Here is a 21,971-nt window from a genome sequence, read left to right on the forward strand (position 1 = left end):
CACAAGTAGGCAGAGAGGCAGGCAGAAGAGAAAAGGGGAAACAGGCTCCCTGCTGAGCAAAGAGCCCAATGCGGGGCTTGATCCCAGGACCCTGAGATCATGACCTGAGTTGAAGGCAGAGGCTTAACCCACTGAGCCACCCAGGCACCTCTCTCTTACTTTTGTTTGCTCCAATTTCCACTATGTATTTAGTAGTCAAATAAACAATAGAAGTTCTTGTAAACTAACACTAAATAGACTGTGAATGAGAGACTGAAATGCATCAAGGATATATATTTTGCTGCTTTGTGGTATCTGTTTTTGATCTTCATGGCTGGTTCTGGGCTGTATATGAATTGGTGAGCTTGCCAGATGGCAAAGTTACAGAAACTTGTGAGGTGTGAATTTACCCCACATTCCCATTATGCTCAGTGAATAAAGTTTAGGAATGATAATTCAGCTTTTAAGGAAAAGAAGGAGAAAAAAGTCCATGGGGGAAAATTTTAAATTTATTAGGTATTTGTCTTGCATCTCTCTGTCTCTCTGTATATTTACATATGTGTATATGTGTATGTATATATGTATGAGATATTTTAGCAGGTTTTGTGTTCTACTGTTCCAATTTTATAGAGTTTAGTTAAAATTGGGAATATTCAAATTGGCAATTATGCTTTCCTGCCTACGTCTTGAGTTTCAACCAATGTTATGGTACTCCATTATTTTCTTAGCTTTTCCATTTTCCTTCATTTTCCCCTGTACTCTTTTTTTTTTTTTTTAAGGTTTTATTTATTTCGTAGAGCAGAAGCAGGGGGAGTGGCTGGCAGAGGGAGAAGGAGAAGGGGACTCCCTACTGAGCAGAGCACCTGATGTGGGACTCGATCCCAGGCCCCTCAGATCATTACCTGAGCCAAAGGCAGAGGCTTAGCCCACTGAGCCTCCCAGGTGCCCCTTCCCCTATACTTTTGTTGAAATCTCGGAGGACATGAACTTCTTTTTAAAAGCCTTTTAATTTGGGGGTACCTGGGTGGCTTAGTTGACTCTTGATTTCAGCTCAGGTCATGATTTCAGGGTTGTGAGTTCAAGCCCTGCATAAGTGTCTCTGCTGGGCGTGGAGCCTGCTTAATTCTCTCCTGCTCCCCCTGGGGCCTCTCTCTCTCTCTCCTTCTCAAAAAAAAAAAAAAAAAAAAACCCAAACAAACAAAACAAACAAACCACTTTTATTTTGAAAAAAATTCAGGAAAGTTGAGTCCAACTTTGAAGAATAGTGTGAAGAATATTGTAATGAGCCTTTCACTTAGGTTTCACCTTATGTTTCACCTTTCACTTACATTTATGGTTATTAACATTTTATCACATTGACACACTCTCTCTGTGCATAGTATTATTCTATTTTTATTTTTTAAAGTAAGCTTTATGCACAGTGTGGGGCTTGAACTCAACAACCCCAAGATCAAGAGTTGCATGCTCTACTGACTGAGCCAGTCAGCCCCCTGCCTTTTGCATTGTATTATTTTTAGATTAAACCATTTGAGAATAAGTTAAGCATGTATTTCCTAAGAACAAGGACATTCTCTTACACAATCTAATGATCACGTTAGGAAAATCAGTTTTGTTACAAAATTAATTTATAGCCTACACTGAAATTTCTCTAATACTATTTTTTAAAAATATTTTATTTATTTATTTGAAAGAGATCACAAGTAGGAAGAGAGGCAGGCAGAGAGGAGCAAGCAGGCTCCCTGCTGAGCAGAGAGCCCGATGTGGGGCTTGATCCCAGAACCCTGAGATCATGACCTGAGCCGAAGGCAGAGGCCACCCAGCCACCCTCCAATACTATGTTTTGTAGCAGCTTTTTGTTTTTCTGTTTCCAGATTCATTCTAGGATCACTCATTGTATTTAGTTGTCATTTATTTGATATTTAGTTGGATTTTCTACATAGACAGTCATGTCTGCAAATAATTTTTACTTCTTCCTCTTTTATTTCTTTTTTATTTTATTTATCTTTTTTAATTTCTTTTTCTTCTATCTTAATTTCTTCCTTTTGATTCATTCTAGGATCACTCATTGTATTTAGTTGTCATTTATTTGATATTTAGTTGGATTTTCTACATAGACAGTCATGTCTGCAAATAATTTTTACTTCTTCCTCTTTTATTTCTTTTTCTTCTATCTTAATTTCTTCCTTTTGCTTTCCTTGGCCAGACGAGAAATAATTTTAGCATCAAAATTAATGACAATAGTTAATTTTAACACATTGATTTTTTAAGCCTTGAGTATACACTGATATTTATAAAATAAATGAATGAAGGGGAGGGAAAGAAGTTTCTTCACAATAGAATGCCAACTAATAAACACAGAAGGAATGATCAAAAACCATTTTACAATCGTTATAGTTTTCAGTTTCAAGCAAGAATTAACCAGTGGATCCTAAAATCTCTGGGCAAAAGGCTGCTGAGTACAGGATTACTTAACATAATCTCAAGGCCTTTTCCCAGATATACCAATAATTACAAAAGAATAAAATGTTATCAGGGCACCTGTGTGGCTTAGTTGGTTAAGCATTTGACTCTTGACTTCGGCTCAGGTGATGCTCTCGGGGTTGTGGGATCAGCCCATGTCAGAGCCTCCTTAAGATTCTCTCTCTGCTCTTCCCAACCCTCTTAAAAAAAAAAAAAAAGAAAAAAGAAAAGGAAGAAAATGTGGCCACAACTTTAACCACATACTCAAAATTAGTATCATTAATGATTAGTCAAACTGCTATTCAGACATGTCTTCTGATGTGATGAACCAAGGACACATTACTTATATAGTATTCCTGATTTTATTTTATTTTATTTTATTTTTAAAGATTTTACCCATTTATTTGCAGACAGATCACAAGTAGGCAGAGAGAGAGGAGGAAGCAGGCTCACCGCAGAGCAGATAGCCCCATCCGGGGCTTGATCCCAGGACGCTGGGATCATGAGCGGAGCCGAAGGCAGTGGCTTTAACCCACTAAGCCACCCAGGCGCCCCTATTCCTGATTTTAAAAAAATGCATTGCTTTACTCCTCTAACACTCCAAAAAAAAAAAAAAAGCATTGCCTATATCTGATCATGAGGGATTAGACAACCTGAAACTAAAGGGGAGAATTCTAGTCAAAGGAAACAAAAGCAAAATAAACCACTCAGACTACACCAAATTAAAAAGCTTTTGCACAGGGGCGCCTGGGTGGCTCAGTGGGTTGGAGCCTCTGCCTTCGGCTCGGGTCATGGTCTCAGGGTCCTGGGATCGAGCCCCGCATCGGGCTCTTTGCTCAGCGGGGAGCCTGCTTCCTCCTCTCTCTCTCTCTCTCTGCCTGCCTGTATATCTGTGATCTCTGTCTGTCAAATAAATAAATAAAGTCTTTAAAAAAAATTTAAAAAAAAATAAAAAGCTTTTGCACAGCAAAGGAAACCATCAACAAAATGACAAAAGCAACCTACTGAGCAGGAGAAGATAATTGCAAATGATACAGCCAATAGGGAGACTATTCAAGCTAGATCTGTGTCCTTTTGATAGGACCCCACTAAGCTTTGAGTAGTGTTTTTTGTTTTCTTAAGTAAGATGTTCTCGGTATATCTTTTGCCCCCTCCCCTTTTTTTTAAAGTAGGCTCCACACCCAACACGGAGCCCAACGAGGAGCTTGAACTCAGAACCATGGTATCAAGACCTGGGCGGAGATCAAGAGTTTGACACTTAACTGACAGAGGCACTCAGGCTCCCCTATCTTGTGCTTTTCTTTCCCAACCTTGGAATTGGTAATTTCTCCAAGGAGGTCTAGTATCGTTTGGTGAGGAATGGTTTTAAGAAACAAAGATTTAGGTGCTGAGTATGTTTGTTGCTGGTGGGGTGACACTGTTTTTGGGTTTCCTTTTTGGTAGATAGGAGGAGACATACACTCACTTTCAACAGGTTTATTGATAAATCACATATCACACAATTCACCTATTTAAAATACACAATTCATTGGTTTTTTTTTTTTTTTTTTTTTTTTTTTTTTTTAAAGATTTTATTTATTTATTTGACAGACAGATCACAAGTAGGCAGAGAGGCAGGCAGAGAGAGAAGGGAGGAAGCAGGCTCCCTGCTGAGCAGAGAGCCCGATGTGGGGCTCGATCCCAGGACGCTGGGATCATGACCTGAGCCGAAGGCAGCGGCTTTAACCCACTGAGCCACCCAGGTGCCCCAATTCATTGGTTTTTAGTGTAGTCACAGATTGCTTAACCATTACCACAGTCAAGTTTATCACACTGAAAAGAAACCCCATCCCCATTAGAGTCATTCCCCACTTCCCCATCCCCCCAATCTAGGCAGCTTCTCTTTTTATAAATGGCCTATTTTGGGCATTTTGTATAAATGGAACCATACTATATGTGGTATTTTTTTTTGTAAGATTTTATTTATTTATTTGACAGAGATCACAAGTAGGCAGGGAGGCAGGCAGAGAGAGAGGCGGGTTGGAGAGGGGGGAAGCAGGCTCCCTGCTGAGCAGAGAGCCTAATGCAGGGCCCATCCCAGGACCCAAGGATCATGACCTGAGCCAAAGGCAGAGGCTTTAACCCACTGAGACACCCAGGCACCCCTATATGTGGTGTTTTGTGACTGACTTCTTCCACTTAGTGTAATGTTTTCAGGGTTTATCCATGTTTAGCATGTGTCAGTACTTAATTCCTGTTTATTGCTGAAGATAGTTCATTGTATGGATGTACTACATTTTATTTGTTGCCTCATATGTTGGTGGACATTTGGGCTGTTTTTTGTCTAGTGTATTTTTTGTCTAGTATAAAAAATGTTGACACACATATTTAAAAATTTTTATTAAAAATTTGTTTAAAAATTTGTTTATTTATTTATTGAGAGAGTGGGAGCAAGAGAAATCACGGAGGGAAAGGGAGAGGCAGACTCGCTGCTGAGCAGGCAGCCCTATGTGGGGCTCGATCCTGGGACCCTGAGATCATGACCTGAGCCGAAGGTAGACGTTCAACTGACTGAGCCATCCAGGCGCTCCTAAAAAATTTTATTTTTGGAAAAAAAATTATTTTTGAATTATTTTAGGTTTACTGAAAAGTTGAAAAGGTAGTACGGAGAATTCCTATATTCCTCTATGGTTAATGTCTTGCATTATCATAGTACATTTGTCAAAACTAAGACAACACTGTTATACTGCTTTTAACTAGAATCCAGATTTTATTTTAATCTCACTAATTTTTTATGTTAACGTGCTTTTCTGTTCCATATTCCAATTCAGGGTACCACATTACATTTAGTGCGTATGTATTTTAAAATTATGAGTTCATACTGATGGCTCTAGTTCAGTTTCAGTACACATATTTTTTAAAATATATTTTTTATTTATTTGAGAGAGAGGGAGAGGGCACATGCAGGGGAGGGAAAAGGGAGAGGGGCAAGCAGGTTCCCTGCTGAGCAGGGGGCCTGATATGGGACTCATCCCAGGACCCCAGATCATGACCCAAGCCAAAGGCTGATGCTTAACCAACTGAGCCACCCCGGCATCCTAGTACACATATTCTTACTTGCCCTCTGCCATCCTGTATTATCTCTCTCTTTTCTCACAGTAAGAACTCTGTCTTCAAACAATTGTTCAGGTATAGAGTACGTACAGAATAATGTTTGAACCATACTACTATAAACCATACCACTGTGTCTAAGGGCAGGATTTTTTTTTTCAGTTCTTAATGTTAAATTGTTTAAATTACTTGCATTAGCTCTTTTTTCATTTCCTTTTATGTGATTATATGGTCAGTTTGGTATACAATTAGGTTTATTGACTCATATATTATTAATGGTGAAGTTAGGTATTTAACCACATCAAAAAAAGTTTTTTTTAAGGATTTTTTTTAGGGGCGCCTGGGTGGCTCAGTGGGTTAAAGCCTCTGCTTTCGGCTCAGGTCATGGTCTCAGGGTCCTGGGATGGAGCCCCACATCGGGCTCTCTGCTTGGCAGGGAGCCTGCTTCCTCCTCTCTCTCTCTGCCTGCTTCTCTGCCTACTTGTGAACTCACTCTGTCAAATAAATAAATAAAATCTTTAAAAAAAAAAGATTTTTTTTATTCATTAGAGAGAAGAGAGAGAGAGAGGGCGCACAAGTAGTAGTAAAGGTAGAGGGAGAGAGTGAAGCAGACTCCCCACTGAGATGGGAGCCCCAGGTCGGGTTCCAGGGCTCCATCCCAGGACCTGGAGATCATGACCTGAGCTGAAGGCAGATGCTTAACTGTCTGAGCCACCAGGTGCCCCTCAAAAACAATTTTTTTTAAATAAATATTTTATTTATTTATTTGACAGACAGAGATCACAAGTAGGCAGAGAGAGAGGAAGGGAAGCAGGCTCCCCACAGAACAGAGAGCCTGATGCGGGGCTCGATCCCAGGACCCTGGGATTATGACCTGAGCCTAAAGCAGAGGCTTTAATCCACTGAGCCACCCAGGTGCCGCCCCCCCCCCAATTTTTTTTAATGGAATTTAAAAATTGTTCTTTTCTAGACTTTTAATTTAAACTTTACAGTGAATATACCCTGCTTAATGGGTTTTGTTTGAACTTAGTAGTGTTTCCAAGAATTCTGAATTAGTTGCCAATATTTTAAAACTTGGAAATTTACATCAAAAAATCCTGATTTCTGGCTTCTTTCAAGAAGTCAGAAAGAAATTCTGGTTTTGCCAAGTCCATTTGGCAACAATGGATGGATCTCACTAGTAGTGACTGCCTGTGTTCTCTAGTTCCCACGACTCTTATATCCTGCTTGACCCCTTTAGGCATTTGTGTTTGCAGCCTTTCTTTACAACCCTCCTTCTTTACAAAACTTTCAGTGGCAGGTGCAACAGTAGAGAATTACACTGCTTTGTATTCTGAAAAAGGAACTGATTTTGTCTGAAATGACTTTTTCTGTTTTGTAATTTCATGACCTAGCTGCTGTAGCTCATGTTGATAATGCTTTCTAAAAGGATTCACCAAGGCCCTATTTTAGTATATGTGCTGCCGAAGCGAGCACATCACCAAGGCCCTATTTTAAATTGCTTAAATGTAGCAAATAAGTTTGATAAAACTGCATTCTCTTTGCGGTTTACATGACATTCACCATTTATTCTGCATGGTTTGGAACACCAGGGAAAACACTTTTTGAAGCTTTAAATGTTTTTGTTACAGTGAGAAAATTGTGTAAACTACATTTGGCTTTATAGATTGAAGTTACTGACATTTTGTTGATATTAACAGCATTTATTCATTAAAGTATATGTCATTCTAAATAGTAGGAAAGATTATCTTAGCAATAGTTGGAAAGTGAAATTTAATTATTAGACTCTCTTAATTTTTATAAATATTTTAATTGTTTTTCAAAAGCTTTGGTTAATACAGAGTAATTTTTATTGGAGATAGAGAAGGCAATTTCATAATGATAAAGGGGTCAGTTAATGAAAAGGACATAACAGTTCTAAATGTTTATTATGTTGATAATGGAGCTTCAAAATACATGAAGCAAAAAACTCATAAAAATTGAAAGGAGAAATAGATCTGTAATTATAGTCAGAGATTTTAATGTTGTTCTCTTAATAATGGAACAAGGGGACAGAAGATCAGCAAGGATATAGTAGAATTGAATGACACTATTAACCTACCTGATAGGCATTTGTAGAGCCGTCTGTCCAAAAACAGAATACACATGCTGAAGTGGTGAAGTACACATGGTGTATTTATCAAGACAGGCCATATTCTTAGCCATACAACTAGTCTCAATAAATGTGAGAGAATTCAAGTCACACATAGTGTATTCTCTGACCACAGTGTAATTAAATTAGAAATTAATAACCAAAGATTCTTGGAAAACTCTGAAGTACAAAATTTGGAAACTGAAAAACATACTTTTAAATAGTCCAGTGGTCAAAGAAAATACTTTAAGAAAGGGAAATTAAAAAGTGTTTTGAGCTGAATAAAAAGAAAACATACACACATTTTTGGATGCCACTAAAACATTACCTGGGAAATTTATATCACTAAATACCTACGATGGAGAAGAAGAGAGGTCTCGAATCAGTGACCCCAGCTTCCACCTTAATAAAGTAGAAAAATAAGAGTGAATTAAATTTTGCATAAACAGAGGGAAGGAAATAATAAAGATCAAAACAGAAACCAGTGAAATACAAAACAAAAGCAATAGAGAAAAATTAGTGAAACCAAAAGCTGTCTTAGAGAAGATCAATAAAATTGATAAATTTCAGGACACCTGGGTGGCTCAGTGGATTAAGCATCTGCCTTTGTGGGGGAGGGGTTCCTGGGATCAAGCCCTGATCCCTGCATCAGGCTCTTTGCTCAGTGGGGAGTCTGCTTCTCCCTTTCTCCCTCTCCTGCTCTTCACCCCCAACCCCAGCTCATGTTCCCTCTCTCTTTCTCTTCTCTGTCTCTCAAATAAATAAATAAAATCTTTTAAAAGCTGAGAAATTTCTAGTCACACTGGTTAAGGAAAAAGAAGATCCAAATTACTAAATTGGGGATGAAAGAGGTGACATCACTACATATTATACAGATGTTAAAAGTATAATAAGGAAATATTATGAATAACTTGTCAGTAAATATGACAGTTTAGGTGAAATGGGCAAATTTCTTGAAAGACACTGCTATAGACTAACCGTCTCCTCCCCCCCTTCTGTGATGAAACCGAATTCCCAGGGTGATGGTATTTGGAGGTGGGGCTTTGGAAGGTATTTTGGTCCTGAGGGTAAAACCCTCCTGAGGGGAATTAGTGCCTTTCTTAAAAGAGATCCCAGAGAGATCCCTCGCTCCTTTCCATCACGTGAGTTACAGTGGAAAGACAGCCTTTTAGGAACTAGGAACTAGACAATAAAGTTGCCAGTGCCCTAATCTTGGACTTCTCAGTCTCAAGAACTGTGAGAAATAAATTTCTGTTGTTTATAAGCCACTCAGTCTGTGGCATTCTGGTATAGTAGCTTGAATGGACTAAGACACAAATGATGAAAGTTTATTCAAGAGGAAGTAGGTAATCTGAATAGCCTATATATTAAGGGAATTGAATTTATAGTTATAAAAACCTACCTCCAAAAAAAACTCCAGACCCAGATGAGGTCACAGATGAACTATCAAACATTTAAGGAAGAAGTAATGCCAGTTCTATACAAACTATCACAGAAACTTGAAAAGGAGGGTATTCTTCCCAACTCATTCTGTGAGACTATCAATACCTTGGTACCAAAACTGGGTAAAGACGTAATTACAAGAAAAGAAAACTACAGACCAGTATTCCTCGTTAACATATATAAAATTTCAAGCAAAATTTTAGCGAATAGAATTTAAGAATATATAAAGGGGATAATAGATCATGACCAAGTGGGATTTATTTTAGGTATGCAGTGTTGATTAATAACTTGAAAATTAATCATCGTCATTCACTGTGTTAAACAAAGAGAAACTGTTTCATGTCAGTAAATGCAAAAAAGTTTGTGATAAAATCTAACATCTGCTCCTGATAGAAGTCTCAGGATTAGAAAGGAATTTTCTTAGCTTGATAAAGAGTATTTAACAACAAACCTACAAGTAACAGGTATTTACTGATAAAAGACTGAATGATTTCCTTGTTAAGATTAGGGACAAAATGAAGCTGTTTACTCTCAACATTTCTCTCCTTTTTTAAAAAAAGAATGTATTGATTTAAGTAATGTCTGCATCCAGCATGGGACTTGAACTCACAAATCAGAGATCAAGAGTCACATGCTCTACTGACTGAGTCAGCCAGGTGCCTCTCCTTTTTTTTCCTTTTAAATCAAAGAAATGTGTATTAAAACCTCTCTATACCAATTTTACTCTAACACAATAAACATAAATATAGTTGTAACACCCATTGGATCATAGATACACTACTGTTGCAGTGGTAAATTGGTATATTCTTTTCAAAAGACAAGAAGCATGTAATAATGGTTATACATTCTCTGATCTAGAAAGCTGGTTCTGGGAGTTTACTCTGTAACTTACCTGAAGCCCAGAAGGTGAATATGGAGAGATGCTTATTGATATATTCTCTTGTTTTTATTGTGGCAAATATGTATAACATTTATCATTTGTAAATATATACTTCAGTGGTGTTGAGTACATTGGCAGGGTTGTATAACCATTGGCACTGCTATGCTCAAAACCTTTCCATCATCCCCAACATAAACTCTGTACCCACTAAACAGTAACTCTCCATTCTGTCCCCTCCCAGCTCCTGGTAACCTCTACTTTATGTTCTCTGTATTTATTCAGTGTACATCATATAGGAACCATATAATATTTGTTCGGTGTCTTTCTGGATTATTTCACTTAGCATAAAGTTTTCAGATTTCATCCATGTTACAGCATTTATCAAAATTCAATTCCTTTTTATGACTGAATAATACTGTTGTATAGATACATCACATTAAATTTATTTATTTATATTTTGGATGGATATTTAGGTTGTTTTTACTGTTTGGTTACTGTGAATAACGCTGCTGTGACTAGCGATGCTGAGCACCTTTTCATGTGCTTATGGTCATTTGTACATCTTTGGTCAGCATTTATTCTGAACACTGTACTGAATGTTCTGCCTAGTACAGTAAGATAAGAAAAAGAAATAAAAGGCATCTGTATTGGAAAGAAAGAAGTAAAATTGTCTTTATTCATAGATACATTATTATCTACGTAGAAAATTTGATGGTACCTACAAAATTCTGCAACTTGTAACTGTATGAAGATTGCACTGTATAAAGTCAAGATACAAAATTAAGTGTATCTCTTTGTCCTAGCAAAGAATAATTGGAAATTGAGCTAAAAAGGAAACAGCATCATTTATAATAGCATTAATTATTATGTACTTAAGCAAAATCTGATAAGATGTGAAGGACATAAGCTATAAACTATAAAACATTAATGAGAGAAAGTTTTACAAGTCTCAATAAATGTAGAGATGAACCTTGTTCGTGGATTTGAAGACTCATTATTTTTTTTTAATTTTTTATTTATTTTCAGCGTAACAGTATTCATTGTTTTTTCACCACACCCAGTGCTCCATGCAATCTGTGCCCTCCCTAATACCCACCACCTGGTTCCCCCAACCTCCCACCCCCCTGCCCCTTCAAAACCCTCAGGTGGTTTTTCAGAGTCCGTAGTCTCTCATGGTTCACCTCCCCTTCCAATTTCCCTCAACTCCCTTCTCCTCTCCATCTACCCTTGTCCTCTATATTATTTGTTATGCTCCACAAATAAGTGAAACCATATGATACTTGACTCTCTCTGCTTGACTTACTTCACTCAGCATAATCTTTGAAGACTCATTATTGACAGTCTTCCTTAAGTTGACCTATGGTTTCATTCAACACAATACTAGTTAAAATCTTAGTAGGTTTTTTTCGGTGGGGGGGTGTTGGTAGAAATGAACAGGCTGATTCTGAAATGCTTATTGAAATATAAAGGACCTAAAACAATAATCAAAACAATTTTGAACAAGAACAGAGTTGAAGACTAACACTTCCTGATTTCAAGATTTATTATAAAGCTACAGTAATCAAAATCATTTGGTACTGACATTAATAGACAAATAGGTCAGTGGAAATAAGAATCCAGAGATGGATATAAACATGTTGGGCAGCTGGTTTTTGACTAAAGGTACAAAAGCAGAACAGTGGGGAAAAGTTCACTTTTTCAACCAGCAGTGCTGGAAAAATTGGGTGTCTGTATGTAAAAAGTGGATCTTTATTCAGACCTCACTATATACAAAAACTAATTCAAAATGGATCATAGACCTAAGTGTAAAACTTGAAATTATAAAACTTTTAGAAGAAAACATTGGAGAAAACCTTTGTGACCTTAGATTAGATAGCGATTTCTTAAATATGATACCACAGGCATGCTGCCTCATAAAAGAACAGGTTGGTAAACTGAACTTCAAAAATAAAAACTTCTGGGGCACCTGGTTGGCTCAGTGGGTTAAAGCCTCTGCCTTCGGCTCGGGTCATGATCCCAGGGTCCTGGGATTGAGTCCCACATCGGGCTCTCTGCTCGGCGGGGAGCCTGCTTCCCTTCCTCTCTCTCTGCCTGCCTCTCCGCCTACTTGTGATCTCTGTCTGTCAAATAAATAAATAAAATCTTTAAAAATAAATAAATAAAAATAAAAACTTCTGCCTTTCAAAAGGTACTACTGTAAGAGTAAAAAGACTAGTCAAAGATTGGGAGAAAATACTTGCTAAGTATATGCCTGATAAATGATTTTTCTATAGAATATATAAGGAACTTAAGGGGCACCTGGGTAGCTCAGTTGGTTAAGTGCCTGTCTTCGGCTCAGGTTATGATCATGAGATTGTGGGATCGAGTCCTGCACCAGGCTCCCTGCTCAGCAGAGAGCCTGCTTTTCTCTCTCCCTCTGCTGCCACCTCCCCCCACCTCCACCCCCGCTTGTGTTCTCTCTCTGTCTGTCTCTTTCTGTGTCAAATAAATAAATAAATAAACCTTAAAAAAATATTAAAGAACTTTAAAAACTCAAGAATGGGTGTGCCTGGGTGTGGCTCAGTTGGTTGACCGTCTGACTCTGGGTTCCACTTAGACCGTGATCTCAGGGTTGTGAGATTGAGCCCCATGTGGGGCTCCACTATCAGCGGGAGTCTCCTTGTCCCTCTCCCTCCCCTTTGCCTTTTCCCCTCTATCCCTTCCCCTGCTAGCACACAAGCTTTCTCCTTTTCTCTCTCTCTAAAATAAATAAATAAATAAATAAATAAAATCTTAAAAACAAACAAACAAAAAACAACTAAAGATTGAGTAAACAAACAGCTCAAGTAGAAAATAGGCAATGATTTGAACAGAAGCTTCGCTGAAGAAAATACATGGATGGAAAATAAGCACATGAAAATGGGGTTAACATCATTAGTCATTAGAAACATGCAGATCACTGGGTACCTGGTAGCTCATTCAGATAAGCATCTGACTCTTGATCTAGGGTTGTGAATTCAAGCCCTGAGTTGGGCTTCATACTAGTTGTGGAACCTACTTTAAAAAAAAATGCAAATTAAAATGATAGTAAGTATCACTTTAGGCATATTAGAGTTACCTACATTTAAAAGACTGACTGTATGGAGCTTTATTTTTTTTATTTTTATTTTTTAAGATTTTATCTATTTATTTGACAAACAGAGATCACAAGTAGGCAGAGAGGCAGGCAGAGAGAGAGGAGGAAGCAGGCTCCCTGCGGAGCAGAGAGCCCGACTCGGGGCTCGATCCCAGGACCCTGGGATCATGACCTGAGCTGAAGGCAGAGGCTTTAACCCACTGAGCCACTCAGGCGCCCCTGTATGGAGCTTTAGGGAGGATGTGGGACAACTGGAAGTCTCACATACTTATGGTAGGAATATGAAATGGTATACTCACTCTAGGAAGGTGTTTGACAGTTTTTTAGAATTATGTATACCTAGCAGGTGATGCAATCCTTTCGTCTTAAGAATGACCTAAGGTGAATGAAAGCTTATGTCTGTAACGCTGATACATGGGTGTTTATGACAGCTTTATTTGTAGTAACTCCAAACTGAAAATAACCCAAATGTCTTAGTAAGGTCAGTAGGTAAACATATTGTGGTGTACTCAGTGGTGGAATAATGCTTTGCAATAAAAAGGAATGAGGGGCTCCTGGCTGGCTCAGTCGGTAGGGCAGATGAATCTTCATCTCCAGGTTATGAGTTGGGTATAGAAATTACTTAAAAAAATATTTAAAAACTAAAAAAGGAAAGAACTGTTGTTATAAACAATAGCATGAATGAATCTCAAAATAGTTACAAAGAAAGGTAGACAAAAAAGAATGCATGCTAGAGGCGGCGCCTGGGTGGCTCAGTGGGTTAAAGCCTCTGTCTTCAGCTCGGGTCGTGATCCCAGGGTCCTGGGATCGAGCCCTGAGTTGGACTCTCTGCTTAGCAGGGAGTCTGCTTCCCTTCCTCTCTCTCTGCCTGCCTCTTGGCCTACTTGTGATCTCTGTCAAATAAATAAATAAAATCTTAAAAAAAAAAGAATGCATACTATATGATTCCATATATATCAGTTCTAAAAACTATAGTGACAAAGCAGATTACTCATTGCCTGGGGAGGAAGAGATATGAGGGGGTATATGAAAATTCAGGGTTTGGATGGATATATTTACTGTCTTGATTGTGGTAATGATTTCACAGGTATATATATTTATGAAAATTTACACTCTAAATATGTACATTTTATTGTATGTAAATTGTACTTAAAGTTTTAATTTTAATTTTAATTTTTTGGAAGATTTTGTTGATTTGACAGACAGAGATCACAAGAAGGCGGGGTGGGCGGAGCATGTTCCCTGCTGAGCAGAGAGCCCCATGAGGGGCTTGATCCCAGGACTCTGAGCTCGTGACCTGTGACCTGAGCTGAAGGCAGAGGCTTAACCCACTGAGCCACCCAGGCCCCAAATAAAGTTGATTTTAAAAAGCACATGAGGGGCACCTGGGTGGCTCAGTTGGTTAAAGCCTCTGCCTTCAGCTCGGGTCATGATCTCGGGGTCCTGGGATCGAGCCCCGCATTGGGCTCTCTGCTCAGCAGGGAGCCTGCTTCCTCCCTCTCTCTCTCTGCCTGCCTCTCTGCCTACTTGTGATCTCTGTCTGTCAAATAAATAAATTAAATCTTTTAAAAAAAATTTTTTTTAAAAAGCACATGAAATCCATGAAAATATTTAAAACCATAGAAGCCTGATTTTATTTTTAGAGGTGCCAAGTTTAGAGACAATAGAAATCTTGACTCAATGTTCATAATCTCTGGGTTTCTACCATGTATTACCTAATAAGTCTCTGAATACATGTTTTATATATAATTTTGTCTTCTTTGGTTATAGTATTTTATGCCTTATCTGGTATTTACATAGGAAATACATAATGACTCCTGAACTTACTTAGTTTACATGGTGTTCTCATAAAGTTCCTTTTCCATAAGGAACAGACTCCTAACTGGATTAGGAGACCAGTTTGATGATATTTATTACGATTACCTTTATTATTATTATTATTTTTTTGTCTTAGACCTTGACTTAATTTGTGATGAACTCAATTCATTTGTTTAAACGTGAAACTTAGCCTTAGGAATTTGGTAACCAGAAGAGAATGATTTTTTTTAAATGGTCTGAAGTTTGTTCATTAAGTGCATTTGCTGAAGCACCATAGCCCATTTGATTATTCTGACAGTTTCATTATTCTTCACAGGGCCTTGGCACATGAGAGGATCATAGTTGCCTTACAAATGAGTTAATTCTGTAAACTTGTACTTTATAGGAGGTAAAAGCTGACAAGATAATATGAAACAGGCTGCTTCTCTGGAAGGACAACAGTTGGATTATAAATCCAGCCGGGAGTGTGCTGGGTGATCACTGTTAACTCAGGAGTATTTGACTTTAGGAAGTCAAAATGAAGTGTCTTATTTAATGGATGTCTTTTTTCTTTTTTTTCCTCTTCTAGGAAATACAGTAGCAACCATGATAGAAGATAAAGGGCCAAGAGTGACTGACTACTTTGTTGTGGCAGGTCTCACTGACACATCTACTCTTTTAGATCAAGAACTAAATCGTTCAGATACTAAGTCAACTGGGCCCAAAGCTCCCATTACAGACATTGCAGTTATTAACAAATCTGCTGGGGAAACAGTACCTGAAGGTTACACCTGTGTCGAAGCTACTCCATCAGCTCTCCAAGCGAATTTGAACTATGGAAGTCTGAAAAGCCCAGAACTTTTCCTCTGTTACAAGAGAGCAAGAGATAAACCACCCCTTACCGACATTGGGTATGGTGACTTACTTTCTTTTGCTGTAGTGAAGGAAATAACATTTATTTAAAGTGCATGGAAATAGAAATTTTAAATCCGTGATAGTTCTGTTACTTGTTACTTCAGGATCGAGTGTATTAAGATATTACATATCTCTATCCACCCTTACTGAATTTCTCTGCATTGTACGTGAATCATTAGATCATTTCCTTTCAGAAGATTGAAATGAAGGCATTGGAGCCTGAAATATGATTCCATTTCTCTTGTACTTTTCAGATAAGCTTAGTAATTAAAAATAAAAGAGCAAGAAGCTATAATAAAAGACTATAGTTTTAAGGAGCTACTTAGGTTATGTGATGAGGTTTTGTGAAGCCCTGAACTCCTTTAACAAAGGAACATTCCTGTTTAAAAAACAAACAAAAAACTGTGCTGTGTGGATTTTAGTCCCAGAGGGAGGAGGTATTTACAGTTAGAATGAGTGTAGTTGTTATAAGGTATTTAGTATCTAGTCCACAGCCAGAGAAGTACATTCTTTGTAAAAGCCCTTTTCTCAAAAAGGTCTACACTGGCCCTCTTTTGTAAATGAGATGCTTTTAGAATACCTATAATTACTACTTTAATAGCTATACATGTCATGTATTAAGCTGTTCTGATTATTATAGTAAAAACATACAGGTTTTGAGAGCGTCTTAGGAAGCATTTGGGATCAGCTTGTCCATTTATGTAAAACATGAAGTTGGAATTTTGGTGGGGATTGCATTTAATCTATAGATCAAATTATGGAGTACTGCTGTCTTTATACCAATTAAATCTTCTAACTTATGAATGAGAGATATCTTTCCCTTTATTTAGATCTTTAGTATCTTTCAGCAGTGTTTTATAGTTTTTAGTGTACAAGTCTTTCACCTTCTTAATTCATTTTATTCCTATGTATCTTATTCTTTTGGATTCTATTAAAAATGGGATTGTTTTATTGATTCCTTTTTAGTTTGTTCATTGCTGTTGTATACAAACACAGCTGAATTTTAATTTCATGTGTTAATCTTATACCCTGCAAGTTTGCTGAATTTGTTAGCTCTAATAGCTTTCTTTTGGATATTTAGGGATTTTTTTTTTTTTTTTTTAAGATTTTATCTATCCATTCTACAGAGAGAGATCACAAGCAGGCAGAGAGAGAGGAGGAAGCAGGCTCCCCGCTGAGCAGAGAGCCCAATGCGGGGCTCGATCCCAGGACCCTGAGATCATGACCTGAGCCGAAGGCAGAGGCCTTAACCCACTGAGCCACCCAGGCGCCCCTGGATATTCAGGGCTTTTTAAAAAATATATAGGATCATGTTGTCTGCAAATATAGCTAGTTTTCCTCCTTCCTTTGCAGTTTGTTGTATTTGCTCCCTTGTCTTATTGCTCCATCTAGAACTTAATGTACAGTGTTGAATAGCGGTAGCGAAAACAGGCATTCTTGGCTCATTCCTGATCTTAGGTGGAAAGCTTTCAGTTTTTCACCCTTGAATATGATGTTAGCTGTGGGTTTTTCATAAATGCCATTTATCATATTAAGAAAGGTCCCTTCTGTTTCTGATTTTATGAGAGATTTTGTCATTAAATTATGTTGGATATTTTTCAGATGCTTTCTTTAATTGAGATCATGCAGGCATTTCCTTCTTTCTATTAATGTGATGTATTACATTGATTTTCTTATGTCAAATCTCTTAATGTCATCACAATACCACATTGTAGAAGTGATTGATTACTTAATATCATCATATATCCAAATTTTCCTGATTGTCTCATGAAGTTGTTGGTTTTTTTTTTTAATGGTTGCTGGTCTATCTTTTCTTCTCTTTTTTAAAAGATTTTATTTATTTATTTGACAGAGAGAGAGATCACAGATAGGCAGAGAGGCAGGCAGAGAGAGAGAGGGAGAAGGAGGCTCCCCGCTGAGCAGAGAGCCCGAAGTGGGGCTCAATCCCAGGACCCTGAGATCATGACCTGAGCCAAAGGCAGAGGCTTAACCCAGTGAGCCACCCAGGCGCCCCATGGTGTTTCCAATAATAGTTGTTCAGATATTAAGAAAGGTAATGAGCTGTTCCATTTGACCACCACTTGTCTTTGTCATCTCCTGTACTTTTGCAGTTGAGCTCTGGGGAAGTGGTCCTAGGTCCTCATTACATTCAGATTTCTGAAGTCAAAGGATGATTTGTCATTCTCTTACCTGACATTTATGCAGCATCCGTCTGACTCCTTTAGTATTGGCCACCTTATTTAGCTCTGTGGTTCTCCTTCAAGTCAATACAGTTAGGATGGTGGTCATAATAGCTTTATAGGATCCCTGGGAACAGGAGCCAAGTTAGAAAGGGTTGAGAAATTATTGGAATTGTATTAATAGAGCTTTTTGAAAGCTTGACTTTAAGAGAGAGAGAAGATAGTTATGGGCCTTGGTATTCAAAATGTGGTCTTTGAACCAGTATCATCTGTAAGGCCTGGGAACATGTTAGAACTTCAGAGTCTCAGGCACTGCCCCAAACCTCCTGAATTAGAATCTGTATTTTGACAAAATCCCCAGAAGCAACTGTTGAGGATACCTGGGGAGTAAGGCAATATGGAGTCATGGGCTGTTTTTTAACTTTCTTCCAGAGGATAACCTTGAACATCTTTATTTGAAGGAGATAAACCAATGGAAAAGAAAGGGTGAAAATAAAAGAATAAGGAGATATTTGATAGAATAAAATGATGAAACAGATTGAAGGGGTAATGTCAGCAGCCTCGGTGACTGCATTAGCCTCTAATGGGAGGGGCTTTTCCTTAGAGAAGGGGCAAGGAGGTTAAAATTGGTAATTCAGGACATGTAATGGTTTTATGATAGTTCTTTTCATTTTTTCCATGAGTTTCTAAAGAAGATAGGTAATATCCATAGAAGGATGGGTATAGTGTAAAGTTTTGGTAATATCAATGTCAGTTGGTGGAAATCAAGCCAGGGACATAACTTGTGTTTCAGGCTCCAATGTTGACTGTTAGCTGTCTCTAAAGGACATCTTTTCATATCCTCCTCCACATCCCCCCATGATGAAGTCATGATTGAAAGGATGTGTAGCTTTCAAAGATTGTTGCTGCTTGTGGTTCAGGGGCACAACTTGAAATGATGGATACTTTCAGATTGCAGGTTACTCTTTCATATACATCTTGTAGTTCTCCAAGTTTACAGATCAAGGTTTCCCAGAGTGTAGGTTGTCTTTTAGTTAATCATGCTGGTAAATTTTTCTTTCCAGATCAAATAATTGTTAATATCTGGTGACTGCAATATTTTGACCTGTCCACTCTACTTTCCCCCCATTTAAGCATGTGAATGAGGAGATGAGATATTCATCAGGGTTTGTTTTTTTTTTTAGAAAAATGTTATTTAAGTTTAAAGTATAAAGACCTGATATTCCTCCATAACATCAAATACTCTATGAAGTATGATTTAAATAGTACAGTATAGGGGCACCTGGGTGGCTCAGTGGGTTGGGCCTCTGCCTTCAGCTCAGGTCATGATCTTGGGGTCCTGGGATAGAGCCCCACGTCAGGCTCTCTGCTCAGCCTCTCTGCCTACCTCTCTGCCTCTTGTCAAATAAATAAATAAAATCCTTAAATAGTACAATATATTATCTTACGTGTAAGATATGTTTATTAAGATAAAGAATCACAAATTACTGTATACCTTTCTTATTTTCCCCCATTTATCAGTTTCATTGATTTTTTAAAAAAATATTTATTTGAGAGAGTGAGAGTGCACGTGTGCACGAGAGAGAGAGAGTATGCACTCCCATGCGTGAGCAGAAGGGGTAGGGGCAGAGGGAGAGGGAGAAGCAGACTCTCTGCATAATTTTTCTGTTATTTATTGACATTTTGCAGAGTCTTGCCAGTTGTCTTATAGAATGTCCCCCACTCTAGATTTATCTGATTGTTTCCTCATTATGTAGTTTAACTTAGTATCTTATTGTCAGTTTACTGGATGTTAGTTTTAAAGTCTGAATTAAATTTATGAATATTTTTAGCAAGAATACTTACAGGTAGGGCTAGCATTAGGAAGGGATGTAGTGACAGATTGTCCCATAATTAGTGATGTTCAGTTCAGTCACTTAGTTAAGATGGAATTGCCAGATACCTTTTGTTATTTTCATTGTTATTTAAGTAATTTGTGGAGTTCTGGGCCTTGTTTAAATACCTGGTTCCCTAGTTCCTTTTCACCTCTCATTTTTTAGGATCCTTTGATCATTGCCTGAATTAGACCTTGTATGGCAGGGGATGTAAAATGAGACTTTACTAATTCTGTCATTTAAAAAATAAATTTTTTAACTGGCAGTTTTCTTAGAGAGCTTGAATGAAGATCTTTCTATTCTCTCTCTCTTTTTTTATTGTTTTGAGAATAACTAAGAAACTGGATTTTAATTTATTCTGTGTGATAAAAACCTATTATAATCCTTAGTCTATTTGCTCCTATGGTACCAGGTTTGGCCAGTGGGAGCCCTTTCCAGCTGACTGCTTTGCCAAACAAAATCTGGATTTGTGTGTGTTCATTGTTACTGAGCTGTCATATATACATATGACATGTATATATGTATATACATACATACACACACACACACACATATACATATGTTCATATATATATGAGCTCCTTGTCCTTGGAATAAGACCTATCAAGCATTTACAGAGTACTTACTGTGTTAAAAAACTGTATGAAGCAGTGTTTCTGTGTGGTTATGTTATCCATTTGTTATACAGTATGCAGTTAGGTTCATCTGTTTCTATTTGTGTTAAACTTGTTTTAGAAATATTTTCTGTTAATATGGAAAATATTGCCACAGCTCAAAACATGTAAAAAGATATATTTAGAGAAGTATTGCTTCAGTCTTTGTTTCCTTTACTTTTTTCTCTATACTTTCTGCCCTCTTCTCCCCTGTTAATGCAGTTTTTACAAAAACTGCATTTTTTTGTGTGTGTTTTTACAAAAATAAACACATAAGTGTATTTTTATTTCTTCCTCTTAAACAAACCATAAATACTGTATACACTATTTTACACTTTGCTTTTGTCACCCAACAGTATATCCTCGGAATCACTCTGTATTTGAACATGGAGGTCTTTCTCATTTTTTTATAACTCTGTAGTACCTATTTGTGTGGATGTATGTACTTTATTCATCCAAACCTCTGTTGATGGACACTTGGGTTCCGTCCAGTCTTGTGCTATGACAAGAATGCTTTGGTGAATAACTGTGTATGTATTATTACATATTTGTAGAAGTGTATTTTCAGGTTGTCCTGGAAGGGCATTGCTGGGATAAAAGATAAATGCATGCATAATTCTCTTAAATCTTACCACATTTCTCTCCATTGTGTCATGCGACCATCGATATATGATATATGTGCTTCTTTCCCTCCAGTCCTAACCACAAAATAGGTGATCAAATTTTTTTTTTTTAAAGATTTTATTTATTTATTTGACAGACAGATCACAAGTAGGCAGAGATGCAGGCAGAGAGAGAAGGGAGGAAGCAGGCTCCCTGCTGAGCAGAGAGCCCGATGCGGGCCTCGATCCCAGGACACTGGGATCATGACCTGAGCCGAAGGCAGCGGCTTTAACCCACTGAGCCACCCAGGCGCCCCAGGTGATCAAATTTTTGAATTTTTGTCAGTCTCACAGTCAAGAGGCTGACAAAAATTAAAAAGTTTGATACTGACAAAAACTCAAAAATTTGATCATCTATTTTGTGTCAGAGTAATTTTAATGAGATTAACTATTTTTTCATTTAAGGACTGTTTTTCATTTTTTCTTTTGTGAATTGTTAATGTCTTTGGCACTGATTTTGTTTATGTCTTTTTAACAACGGGTTTTTGGGATGCCTGGTGGCTCAGTTGGTTGAGTGTCTGCCTTCGGCTCAGGTCGTGATCCCAGGGTCCTGGGATTGAGTCCCACATCGGGAACCCTGCTTCTCCCCTGCCTGCCGCTCCCTCTGCTTGTGCTTGTGCTCTCTCTTGCTCTACCTGACAAATAAATGAAATCTTAAAATATAATAAAAAAAATAAAAACAGATTTTGGCCTTGGTTTGTTTGTTTTAACAGTACATTTTTATGTATTAGGAGGATGAACTTTTTGTGAAATAAGTTTCCAGATGTTTTCTTCAGGTTTGTAATACGTCTT

The 21,971-nt window shown here is 37.7% G+C and overlaps 1 protein-coding gene across 1 annotated transcript in view; it reads left to right on the forward strand.

Annotated features, from left to right (window-relative positions):
* Nucleotides 1-21,971, forward strand: part of DENND4C (DENN domain containing 4C) — a 136,792-nt gene that overhangs the window by 22,678 nt on the left and 92,143 nt on the right. Inside the window, exon 2 of the mRNA XM_080819876.1 lies at nt 15,485-15,806. Coding sequence (XP_080676002.1) covers nt 15,502-15,806 — 305 coding nt within the window. The 5' untranslated portion in view covers nt 15,485-15,501. The remainder of the gene's footprint in view (nt 1-15,484; nt 15,807-21,971) is intronic.

This window comes from Martes martes (assembly GCF_963455335.1).
Source record: "Martes martes genome assembly, chromosome: 12".
Lineage (NCBI taxonomy): Eukaryota > Metazoa > Chordata > Mammalia > Carnivora > Mustelidae > Martes > Martes martes.